This window comes from Crassostrea angulata, chromosome 3, assembly GCF_025612915.1.
Source record: "Crassostrea angulata isolate pt1a10 chromosome 3, ASM2561291v2, whole genome shotgun sequence".
NCBI classification, from domain to species: domain Eukaryota; kingdom Metazoa; phylum Mollusca; class Bivalvia; order Ostreida; family Ostreidae; genus Magallana; species Magallana angulata.
Genome location: NC_069113.1, coordinates 35,448,785 through 35,462,436, shown reverse-complemented (window position 1 = coordinate 35,462,436; position 13,652 = coordinate 35,448,785). Strand labels below are relative to the sequence as shown.

The following is a 13,652-nucleotide window of genomic DNA, read 5'->3' as shown; positions in this document are numbered from 1 at the left end:
GAATCTTTAGGTTTTTGTGATTTTGGAACAATACACCATTTGCGAGAAAACTTGCAGGCTTTGGATCAGAATGATTCCCAGATGGAAGCAATGAAAAATGAAGACTTGTACGAGTGTCCTCTTTGTGCTAAAACATACTACAAATATGGTTGGTTCAAGAAACATTTAAAAAAAAAACATTGCTGGACGTTTTGTAGTGTTGAAATTATGGATGCAGATTCAAATCCTGTTCATTGCTTTCTTTTAATGTCTTTATTGTTAAGAGATACATGCAATGCTTATCAAATGGGTGATGGTGAAAGAATTGTATGCAATGCTTATATGGAATGGCTGTATGCTTCTGCAGTAAAACACTCAAAATATAAAATTTGGCTTTGGCGAATGATTACATACATAATTGCCATACTAGATACCAAAGAAAGCTTTGAGTATAAATAGAACATGACCGTTAACTTGAAAGGTGGAATTAAAAACAATATTCCGAATGATAATTGTGTAGAGATACAGGTACACAATATTAAATCTCAGTTAAACACACAAGGTGCAAACAAATCCTTTCAATCTGCAAGGCTAATTTGTATGACAACACAAGTAGTAGATGGAATAAAAGATCAGTTAATGAAAAGTACTAAAACTGTAAAATCAAGGAGTACGAGACCAACAGTTGACAAAACAGGTGATATTGTTACAATTGTGAAAGTATTGCGACAAAAAGGACAGGTGAAAGATTTAAAATGGGAACGTTTTTCAAATTTTAAGGAGCCATTGTATTCTATTAATAGTGAAGTCTTGCACAACTGGATTAAAGCTCAAAAGAATGTTGCAAGTTTTCTTATGTAATTACAATATATAGATACATCTATGAGCATAATGAATTATGCTTTACCTCATATTATAGCCTTTTAGGTCTCATTTTTTATGTATTGACCAAGTATTTACACTTATCATATGCATTTTAGAGTATCGGTAGCCAAATAGTATGACTGCTTCCTTAATATATCCTAAATTAACCCTTGTTTTGACATGCATACTTTGGATCTACCTCAGATTATGTATATTATATGATTAAAATTTGTACAACCTAAGGATGTTTTTTCTCATTTTACTGCAATATCAATAACAGGACATATAGTGAAGAAATGCTGTCTAATGCAACAAAATTTGAAATTTTTCCAAAGTGAAGATTCTTATTTTTTAGATTTTTGTTCTAAATATTTTCAATTTACTTGAATAATGTTTATTATTCTTCAATTTTGCTTTGGTAGAAAAATAAGCATTCTTCACTTTATGTCACCATACCTTTAAATGAAATAGAAAACAAAACCAGGAATATAATGAAATGATTTGTTTTAATCTGAATCGTCGTCAAACATGTCATCAGCACTATTATCAGAATCTGAAGAACACACAGGCAATTCGTATTTATAAAATGGATGTTTAAAATTTGAACAGTCAGTACTATTACAATCACATTGGACATCACAAATATCACAGCACATGTGCCTTAATCTTTTGGGGTCAGAATTTGATTTGTATGCTGAAAGTATGATGTCCCTACGACAAGTTTCTTTATTTTGAGTATAGGTTTTCATGTCTTCATTCAATTTTCTACACTGTTTACCATTAAAAAGTAACAAGGCCATGGCCACTCCTTCATCACGACCTGCTCTACCAAACTGTTGGACAAATCCATCCATATCTTTGGGAGGTCCATAATTTATAACATATTTAACCGATCTGAAATTCACTCCCATCCCTGCTGCACTTGTTGCAACTAAAACTCTGATGTTACCACTCTCTACACTCATGTCTTCCTTAATCTTTTCTTTAACTGTGTCTGGTGATTGTGAATGAAACATGTCAACATGCTTAATGATATGCCCAAGTTTCATCCTTAAGGCAGAAAATAATTCACTGCATGTTTTGATTGAAGGACAGAATATCAAAAATCTTTCACACAGTTCTTTGTTCTTTTTTTAACAAGTGAATAAGAAAGTAGAAAATGTCTCCATGTGAAACTGTGCTCTTAAATTAATGAACAAACAGCTTGATATTTTCTCTATCAGGATTTTGAATAATTTCATGACAATCTATCATGCAAAACTTCTTCTGCATTTCCATTCGAGCTGATCTATTAGCTCTTGCAGTTATCAACAGGACAGGACACTGTATTAGGGATCTGATTTCGCCTAGCTTGCTGTACCAGATACGGAAAGGCTCCATCTCGATTTCACTTTCACCCCTAAAAATATACACATTGAAATCTTGTGCAATAAATAGTAAAACATCTTGTAAGGGATATTTATTACGTGTGTTATATACCGTTGGAATAAAATTTTCTTACCAATGCAATACAGTATGGGCCTCATCGACGACGAACAGTTTGAAATGTTTGCTAGCAACGAGCATGTCCCTCAACTTATTTACAGACAAAATGGATTCCGGTGAAGCAAACAGGAATTGAAAATTACCATTGATAATGTCTATGTCTTCGCTACTATCTCTGCCAATATACGTTGAGGTAAAATCACAAGATTTCAAGTATTCACATTGTTCTTTCATTATCGAAAGCAATGGCGAAACTATCAAAACACTGCATTCGCATCCGTTCAATTCCGTCCACATCAGCTGGAAACCTTGATAGCAAATACTTTTGCCACCGCCTGTTTTAACGGAAAGAAATGAATCCCTGCCTTTCAACAGCTGTGTAATTATTTCCTCCTGGAAAGGTTTTAACGCATCTAAACTGAACCTTTTACACACATTTTGAAACTTGCCCGCCATGTTTACGATAGCCGAACACTGATACGTTATAAGAATTCTGATTGGTTAAAATGCCATCGAGGTTTTGCGATGGAATCATATGATGACCAATCAAATGATCCATGAATATCAATTAACTTACAACGATATTTCGGCTGGTTTGCCCACGGGTGATAAGTAAAAGACGCGATCACCCGTGGGTATCCGACGATGCTGTTATACAAGGTTTATGAAAACTCCGAAAACTCTCAAACTGCTGAATTACCGAACAAAGTTAACATTTGTATACCGATAACAAACACAGGTACCTGACGTTAGATATATTTCTTTTTACAATGAGATTTACCAAGTACTATAACAATAAAAAAAATGTTCGTCACGGTAGCCATTTTGATTTTTTAGATCTGTCACGATTTTCTTGCAGCTATTCATATAAAATTAATAGGTAAAAATAAATTCTTTCGTCAATTACTACTTTTTTGTGTAAACTCGTGCATCATCTACACGAATTACGATACAACCGTTCCTATCATTAAAAATCATACTCTGAATTCAGTTAACTGCTTTTAAAATCGATAAAGCTAGAAAATGGAGACCAAAAGTGAATGAATCACGTCATAGTTTGAGGTAGACCTTTCCTGATTGACTGTTATATATGTCGTTAAAAATAAATCAACAGAATAATAAAGACATTCACTGATAAATGTACAGAGATAAGTCAGTTAAAGAACTGGTTAGAAAAAAAAATAAGGAAAATGTCCAGATCAGTTACTTAGTGCTAAGGAAGGAGAGTTGGTTTCATGTCTAGGAAAAAATATTCTCATGACGGTAATACGTTTACTGACAATTGATAGAGCAATAATTATTGTATGATAATTGTAAATTGTTAATTTTAGCTATTAATTCAGAATCATTTGATTTTAAAAATTCTAATATAAGCAAAATCAACGCTTTTAACAGCAAAATTAACAAATGTTGTAGGACATTGTCATTTCAGGGAACTGTGTCCTTTCAATATACTCTTGTCTATTAAGCGCACATTTTTATGCGTGTCTTGGAAAAAATGATCTTAATTTTGAAAGCGATTTAGTTTCAAATTTTTCGAAGAGCTACAATTTGTTGGATCAACAGGATTTGTAAATCAGGTTTTAAAACTACGATAAAAACTTGTAATTTTTAATCTTTTTAAAATTGAGATAAGTACTATTTATTTACATGTACTACCACACGGTAAATTAAAAATTTAAAACATAACAACCATGCATTATCTCTGAATTCATAGATTTAATATTGGTGCGAGATATATATTTTCCGAAGTGAGAGTTTCTGATGAGAGACATTAAGATATTGATGAAGAATTCTTTTTAATCATGAATATGACTTGTTCTGTCCGTTATGAAGTATAGAAAAAAGTGTAATCTTATGCCTCATAAGATTAAAAAAAAAAAGATTATGTATTCCAACTAAGCCGGACAACATGAACATTACCATTTAACTTGGTCGATAAGATTGTATATATCATTTGATCTATTGGTCACACAAAATGTATAATCTTTATAGATTTGGCTTACAATGCATTGTTCAAAATTTAAATTCAGTTTAATTAACTAAAGAGTCAATGAACGAGAGGGCAAAAGACTTGTTTTTATTTTCTATGTTCCTTTAGAGACTCGAAGCCAATGAAACACTTATTACGGGCCGCCGGAAGGCGGTCCGTTATTGCGTGGACCCTGAGGTCCACGCAGAAAATATGTAAGCGAGGTTAAACCGGATGCAATTGGGAAAATTCAGCTTTTTCCGCTTTTTTTTTCAGCTTGGGGAAAATACGCTTTTTTATAAACCGCTTCGCGGTTTATAAAGCGTAAACTGCCCCAAACCATTTTATATCGTATAAAACTAAAAAATATTGAATTCATTCCTTAAATAAAAGTATACATCTTGTTTAAAAGATTTACCTAAAAGTCATAAAGTAAAGACTATGTGCGGTATGGTCAAATATCTGCCTCCGATTTCAGCCAATTTTTTAATAGTATCGTATAAAAATAAAATCTTCACAAATCATTGTATAGAGGATGCCTATAACTTTAATCTTGATTTTAGTCACCATTGCTTATTCGCTGTTTATCTATGACGTCACCTAAATGACCTAATTCCCGACAAATTTGCAAACAAATGAAACTATTCCCATTTTTGCTCTATATATTGCAATCGGAAGTATAGAGCGCAGGTCTGATCAAGTGCGATTTTAACATAATTATGTTTTTCTTCAGATAGTTATACACATTATACTATAAAATGGTACTTGAGCAAGCCTGCGCTTGATGTTTCCTGGGCAGTCGAAAGACAATCGGAAAACACCCATATTTTGCTACAAAACATCAATTTATCAAAATAATGCAATCTTCATGACGTCATTTCTACATTATGACGTCACTGTGGTGATAACCTTTTACACCTTTATTTCCAATATGATTTTTACAATCTTTCACCTTATTATTTAAAGCTCTCTCTAAAACTTTGATTTTTGGGGCAAAAAATGCATAAAACCGCACATAGTCCTTTACAATGTTCGGAAATGAACAGCACAACCTCTTTTTAATGGCAAACATTTTTTTTTAAAATTATCAACTGGTCTGTTGGTTGTCGTTTTTGGTTTTGTTTTTTTGTTTTTGCTTTGCACATGTGTAAGTAAGAATTTGTATATGAATTTGTATATGACTGAAATATTTCACACGTTGTTAACAACCATACTTTGCAAATTAAGAACTGTATTTAATGACGTTTTTACAAATATAAGATAGAAATAAAGAATACCTCTACTGCAAAGTTAGTAATATTAGATATAATTCATGTGAAATAACAACATAAATATGAATGAAATTATCAATAAAATGTATTGGTAATAACAGAAATTACTGAATAGATATAAAAATTGATGTACATGTATAACTGTGTTATTGTATTCACTTCTTGTGAGTACTATGTGCAATATACATTTTATAGAATAATTTGTTGAGTTTTAAGCGAGTTGCGGAGCTTACAATTCTTTGTTATGTAAAGAAAGCCTTTGTTAACATTTTGAATGTTGAAGGGAAAATTCCAGTTTTAGACTTAAAGGGGCATGGTCACGATTTTGGCCAAATTCTATTTTTATGTTTTTATTATTTACAATGCTTTGGAAATGCATTTCTAATGATCAAATAAAATTTGAGAGTTATTCGTAGAGTTATAAGCAAGATACAGGGCTCTCAATACTTTGTCATTTAAACAATGCTCGTGCCCTGTTTTTGTTTAAATAGGTTCAATATACCAGTAAAAATTCTTTTTCCAGCTTTCTTGTCCATCTTTTTATTTATTTTAAGCTTAGATAAACAGTCTCGAAGGTTTAACACATTCGTTTTAGGTATAAAACTAAAATTTTTACTTCAACGTTCAAAATGTAAACAAACGCTTTGTTTATAAAGCGAAGAATTTCAAGCTCTGTAACTCGCTTACAACTCAACAAATAACACTCAAATTTCGGTTGCCTATTAAAAATGCCTTTCTGGGGCATTGTAAATATTAAAATCGGAAAAATAATTTTTGACCAAAATTGTGACCATGCCCCTTTAAAATGAATGTGTTAAACGTTAGAAACTGTTTATTTGTGCTTAAAATGATAAAGAAGATTAGACAAATCAGCTTAAAAATAGATTTTTTGCTGGTGCATTGAACCTATGTAAACAAAAACAGGGCACGAGCCTTGTTTACATGACAAAGAGTTGTGACCCGTGTATCTTGCCCATAATTCTACTTCTGACTCTCAATTTTCGCTTGATTATTAGAAATACATTCCTAAAGCATTGTAAATAATAAAAATAGTTCAATTCTATTTGACCAAAATCGTGACCATGCCCCATTAAATTGACATTGAGTGTAAGTTGTAAAGTAGCATTATAGGCCAAATTGGTCTGTCCCTAGATATAATGACACATGCCCTTTATCCGAATGAAGTGAAGATTTAATAGCGAGCGCAGCTCGCCGGCGCGCAGCGCCGGCGCGAAGCGAGCTCTACCGGCAAGGCGTGTGTGAATAGAAAATTCGGACTAGTTGCACATTCATTCAACGGATTTTTTTGGCGTCAGTAAATCGGACCAGTAATGCATCGTTTTAATCGTCCCAGTAGTTCCCTGTAATCATGGCAATTTTTATCACTTCACACTCTCACTGAACGAGAATCAGCAAGACAAATTTAGACAGTAAAAACAATAACGATGTAAGCGACATACAGTCAATGTTACCTCTAAAGTTCATCTCAGTACACTTTCAATCAAAAATAATCGTGTGACGTCACAAACGTTTACACATTGATCCGATATATTTTTTCGGAGTCAGTAAATTTTGACCCACAATTCATAGTACCAATGGTTTCCAACCTCACGTTCCAACATCACGTTCTCCCGAGAATCAAAGTAAAACCTTTGAAAAGCTTATAAGATGTGTAATTTTAAGAACATCATGCTTTTTAAGTAAATAAAACAGTATACTTCGCATACTTTTATTTCTCAGGGGAGTTTTAAAGAGTAAGACGACACTTAACCAACGTCAGCTTTGACGTCACAATAAGCACTGATAAGGGGAAATTACTCTAATTGAAGTTATTGTAAATCTGCTGAAATGACCAAAATCCTCTTAAAATCTTGCAAAGGCTAAGATAAAGAACAGCTGACGAATAAGGACATTTCTTCAGATACAGGAAACAGTTGTAAATTGCACTAATTTGGATGAATGCTCACAAATATTTTATTCACTAGGCCTATAATTACGGTAATTTCCTGAAACGTAACGTTATACGTAGCTGCGCCTTTTTTTAAAGGGGGTGGGTGGGTGGATGGCAGCCTCATCCAAAAAATCTTTGCAAGCAAAAAGAAAAATAAATCATGAAAATTCTAATCCTTCAGCTCTTTAGCAGGTCAATGGTTTCTTTATTTTCACTTCCATTTATTACATGCGGGGGGAGGGGGGGGGGGGGGGCGGACAACACCATGTTCTTTTAACATGATAAGCAAATATTTTTAAGCGTAAATTAAAAATAAAATTAAACATTAATTATTTTTTTTTAAGTGGAGGGGCAAATCCATGGTAAGTCGATTTTCTATGTATAAATTGACAAAAATGAAAAAAAATTTAGCATGGGGGGAGCTCTATGATGAGTCAAGTTTTATATGTAAGTTTAAGAAAAAATGTCTACTGCAAAAAATGGGGAAATCAATCAATCAATCATAATCACAATCACTTTAAAAGAGGAGATGCAGTGCAATGAATATTTATATATTAAAATCTTTATTATTTAACAACATTGTATCTGAGATTAAACTATTGTTCTACATATAAATAAATAAATTATAACAAATCTTATAAACTATGAATAATGAAAATTTACTGAAAAATAGGTATGTTTTATTTTTTGGCATTCAAATTTCACGTTGTTAATTTTATTTTATTAATTTATTATAATTCATTGTTTGATCACATGCTGTGCTCGCCCCAACGGTCGCACCGTAAAACATATTATGATGTTAGCTGTAAGCGAGTTATGTTGCATAAACTCTTAAATAATTGTTCATTATAAAACTTTCAGCAACCGGATTTTTAGGTTACTAGTAATCTTATTAGACTTTGTTGAATATGTATATTTTGACTGTACGTGTACATGCATCGTTAACATAATTTCTTATATAGCATATAGCACACGATTTGCACTTTGTTTATAAAAATGCGTAACTATGTTTAGTATTTGTATGTACGAGGGTTGTCCCTAAATAGCGTAGACAAGTGGCGTTATTCAGTTAATCGAAGACAAAGGAAGATGAAATTTGTGCCACAAAGGGTTCAAGAAAGTTGCATTCAAATAATGTTTTAAAATCAAATATTGTTTGAGATTAAATTAGTGCAATGAAGGCTTTATTAGATCAAAAATTCGACATGCGGCGCAATGTCAAAAACAGAAAGTTAAAATCAACTTACTGAATTGAAAATTGGGCGGAAAAGTACTTTTCGAATGAAAAAATTCAAATAAAACAACAATGATATTTGATAATAGTTCTATTATTTACTCAGAAAATGTTTTGGCTATAACAAAACTTTTAGATATTTTATAGCGCGTTTTGTGGCAAGTTGAAAAGTTAACTGGTAATAAAATGACGCTGTCAGCGTTTAAGGCGGCGCAGCAGTAACTGATACAATTTTGTAAAGACCATGAAAAATCCTGAGCGGCTTAGGAATTAAATGAAATTAACAAAATCGATGAGAAATGCGTTTTGTGAATAAGTAGTTAAACAACATTGAAAATATTTGAACAAGTATGAGACAATAAGTGGAAAAAAAGAAACCCCGAACGATATCAATGGACGTCAAAATGTTAAACGACACATTTCGGTAAGACGGACGTTAGACAACAAGTACAGGGCAAGTTTGGAGCCGACAGATCCTTTGTACTTAGACAATATTTAAAAAACAAAACTAGAAATATATATTGATTATGTTCAAAGATAATATATATTCTAAGACATTTTCGGAAATAAAACGTAAATGTTATTGTAAACGATGTGAAAGGTTTAGCAACAACGTAAAGCTGGAAATTTTCGACGCCGCATATTGCGCCGCCTGGCAAAACTTGTTGTTACTAATTATTCATTTTCTCGAGAAATAAATAAAGTACAGATTTGAACTTTTCAGCATTATTTGCCAAAGGGTCATTGAAGAAAACAAAGAAGTCTAATGAAATTGCAGTGAACAGATTATAAATTATGTGTCCTGTCTACATTATTTTGGGACAACCCTCGTGTGTGTGTGTGTGGGGGGGGGGGGGGGTCTCGGATTCCTCATTTTTAGCGGTCATTGCCCGTTCAGATTATGAATAATTAACTTTAATATTTATTCTTATTGCATTTATAGTGTTATAACGGATAAGCAGTTCCAAATCTGTAATCTTAGACAGAAATTTTCTAAATCTTTCCCCATGTACTGAAACTCTGCTATTAGTGTATATGTGTTAATAAATCATTTAAACTGACTTAAATTATGCAGATAAACCAAAAACTTCCAATAATTTGGACGAAATAAATTAAATATACAACGATTGTTTGGTGATGTTTTATTGTCAAGAAATGAACAAATGGCCGATAATTTTAGTACAAGCATAATACATTTTTTCTCCAACAAAAATACATAGATTACATTAACATAGCTGATAAATATTTTGAAAAAAAACTGTGTCAACAAGCATTTTGAGAGTATTGCATAAGCAATACACGTCCCCTACCGGTTTGTATTATTCTATGAAAGCTTCCAAGCAACACAACTATTTCAGAGCTGTCATGCTTCAATCAGAGATAAAAAAAAAAAAAAACAGAGGAAATTAAAACTATATAGTTGATATAGAAATTAAATAGGAAATAGGTAAAATAATACTCTTTATTTCATCTCCTGTAATTTCGCCAAGTCTATTCTGTATTCGCTGGTAAAAATTTGTGAAAACAATGCACTGTTATGCACAATATCATTTCTTACCGTCTTCTGTACCCCGAATCAAACCAAACAGTTAAACAGCCCAACCCGACAACGAACCCGATTGTAATACCGAGCGCAGCGAGAGGCGGGCGAAGCCCGCCTCGCGAAGCGAGGATTAATGGTAACACGTATATATAAGAAAATCAGTTAAAAATGAAAGTTGAATCAGGGGAACTTAGGCCAAAAAAAATTTCTTCCAGCCCTGGGCGCCGCCATATTGGCAGCCATTTTGTTTTTAAAAAGTTAGTTCGATCATTGATTGACTGGTACTTATCAATGTTTATTGCCCCTATACTCGATTAAAATGTTCTAGTGTTTCAATAAAAGGTAATTTGAATTAAAAGAAATAAAAGAGGACACCAAGATAAGTTTCAATAGTGCTTCAATCAAGAAACACTAGTTCTATGTATATCTTATCAAATTATCAGATGGAAAATAAAAACATTAACATCAAGGAACTGATCTTTTAGATACTGAATAAAGTATTCAATTTTATTACCGCGGCATTTATTTGAAATAAATTGATAAACAATGAGAGAAGAAATTAAAAAAAAGTTCGGAATAACGTAACTCTCTTCGGCTATTTCGGAAGACAAAACGTGCACGTTTTACGTCTGAAACATGACGTCATAATGTAGACTGAGCACGCGACGTTTAGTTAAACTTTATCTAATGATCTGAGTAGGCAACCTGGCTTCGGGGCCACCAACATATAAAAATCTCAGCTCAAATATCATGTTAGTAATATGTATAAGGTACCGGTACATAAAGTAGTAAATTGTAAACTGTAATTTTATAATTAAAATTCTAAGATGTTGACTTTGCATAGAAACGTACTCATAAGAAGTATGTATCTCTCACGTGGTCCCTCACGGTGCGTCCTACAGCGTCTTCTGGAACCCTAACGTGGACGTCCACGGCCACATCAACTGCATTCGTCAAGTCTGAGTCTCTCAGAATGTCCCTCCGTTGAATACCTATGTTGTGGAGAATAGCACATGCTGTCACTATTCTGCACGCTCTTTCAGGCTTGGTCCGAAGGCCACAGTGGAGGGCATGAAATCTCTTTTTCAAAATTCCAAATATTTGCTCAATCGTGACTCTGAAATGTTATTGAAGAACTTACATGCAGCAATAAATAAGATTTTTAAAGTGAAATGTAATATCGCTTTACTATCATATTCCACTATACATGATTGCACATTTGATACTACATGTATGTGCCTTATAGAGGTAGCAATAATTTAATGACATACTCAAGCATTGTGGCTGATTTTTAGAAAATAACTGGTGTGAAATTGATTTTTGTAAGTTTTCAATTTATTTACAAAGTTTGTTTCGTTTTGAGGCAGAAAACATTATGCAATATGTAACCTTGTTCTACAATGTGCTGCATTATAGCGTCTGTTTCCAGGAGCATCTTCCGCTATATACGGGGTCAAGAGATAAGGTTTCAGGCCGTATCCAGAATCTCCTAGTAGAAAGCCCGATAGATGCCCTGTTTATCAATATATTTAAAATAATTACTCATTGAAATTTCAGCTTGTACTTCGTGAAATATCTCATACACAGTGTATCAGGAATTAAAAAATACAGGACATCTTGGTACAGAATTTCCACATGCCTTCTTCCATAAGTGTGCATAAGTTGGATTCCCTGAAAATCCGAGCATCGTGCACACTTCCTGGCCACTTTGCAACGACATCCAACACTCTAAACTGAGGATCACATGTCATCTGAAAATGTTTATATATATATATATATATATATATATATATATATATATATATATATATATATATATATATATATTTTAGAAGGGTATATCTAAAACATGGGGGAAAAAAGATGTTCAAGTTGACTTGCTGTTTAAATAGTTTTAAAAAAATACATTGAACAACAGATGTATTATCTTTCAATATTTTAATTGTTTATTTACCTGTACATTGAGCGCATAAAAGCCTTTACGGCATAAATAATCTGCTTCATTTTCTGACGGGGATACAATTTTCATCATTGTTCCATCTATACAACCAATAACACCCGGGAATCCTGTGATAAAATATTATTATTAAATTGCATGAACATAAACATGAATACACGTGTTATTTTATAATTGGGGGTGGGGGGTGGGTGGTGGAAGGGGGTCCTCAATTTTGTACTTTCTTTAGATCTATCATCTGCCCTTGTGATACCGATAATTTTAATTAAGAAACATTTGAGTTCATTAATTAAAAATTAAAAACACGAATATTTAAGAAACAAATGAAATGAAACACGGTAAATTTTGACAAGTCGTTTGATCCACCACTATTATTCTTATACTACATGCGCGGATCCATAACTTCTCATTGGGGTCATAGGGATAAACTTGTTTACCATGGGGGTCAGAGGCTTATTTATGGTGTACTTCATGTTGTGAATTTAAGGTGGAATGGGGGCACCTTTCGATATTAATGTAGATAAAACTCTAGATCCGCGCATGCATTGATAAAACCTTTATTTGCTTCAAATGCTGTTGTATGTAGAGTTTTTTATTGATTTTTTTTGTATGAACAGTGTTATACAAATGTGTACTGTAAGTAAAGAAGTACCGTTATATACCGGTAAAACATTTGCAAATTATGTAGGTCTATGTGTGATCGGGTTCAGGATTCATTATTTATTGGGTGAAGGTCAACAAAATGCAGACGCTATATTTACCTGCAAGTTTATGGAAGTTGTTTTTTATGCCAGAAATCTCATCTCTGCCAGGCAGACGAATAAATTCATTGACATGATGACAGAGAAGGTCGGTCACCTGACGTACGGCTCTCCCTGCAGAACTCTTGGATACTAACAGCGTGTCCCCAATGGTAATATAAAACGACCCCGTAGCGAAATAGCGTAGCGCTACTAAAACTTGATACAGAGGGGTAAGAGGGTTGCTACGATGGCTGTGGTATGTTAACCGGTCTTGCATTAAACTCACAAGGAACATAATAGTTTCTGGGACAAATCGATACCTTTCGAATACCTCAGCTTCATTGAGGGTCTCTAGGGGATTGGAACGATCATTGAAACGTCTCGGAACTCTATTGCGACGGCGACGTTGACGTTGCAGACGTTGTCTGACGGCCATTTTTGATGAGTGAATTCACGTGAGATTTTATTTGAGGTTACTGTATACCAATCTCAAGATTTTCTGAGAAATCTCAAATTTTTTTCTCATTTGAGTCAGAAAAAACATTGGTGGCACGCACGTTTAAGAAAAATCTCAAATTTGAGACAAAACTCAAAGTCAAGTCTGAGTTTGAGAAAAAATTTATTTGGTGGCACAGTTTGGTGAGAAAAACTCA

The 13,652-nt window shown here is 33.2% G+C and overlaps 1 protein-coding gene and 1 pseudogene across 1 annotated transcript; both read right to left on the bottom strand.

Moving 5' to 3' along the window:
* Positions 1 to 1,349: 1,349 nt before the first annotated feature.
* LOC128175034 (uncharacterized) lies at positions 1,350 to 2,700 on the bottom strand (annotated as a pseudogene).
* A 7,419-nt stretch (positions 2,701 to 10,119) lies between these two features.
* Positions 10,120 to 13,222, bottom strand: LOC128177507 (putative nuclease HARBI1). The gene is made up of 4 exons (XM_052844229.1): positions 12,254 to 13,222; positions 11,939 to 12,050; positions 11,689 to 11,812; positions 10,120 to 11,416 (listed from the first exon to the last, which is right to left on the bottom strand). Exons 1-4 carry the CDS (start codon positions 12,329 to 12,331, stop codon positions 11,152 to 11,154), a joined length of 579 nt encoding a protein of 192 aa, XP_052700189.1. The 5' UTR covers positions 12,332 to 13,222; the 3' UTR covers positions 10,120 to 11,151.
* Between the last annotated feature and the right edge of the window lie 430 nt (positions 13,223 to 13,652).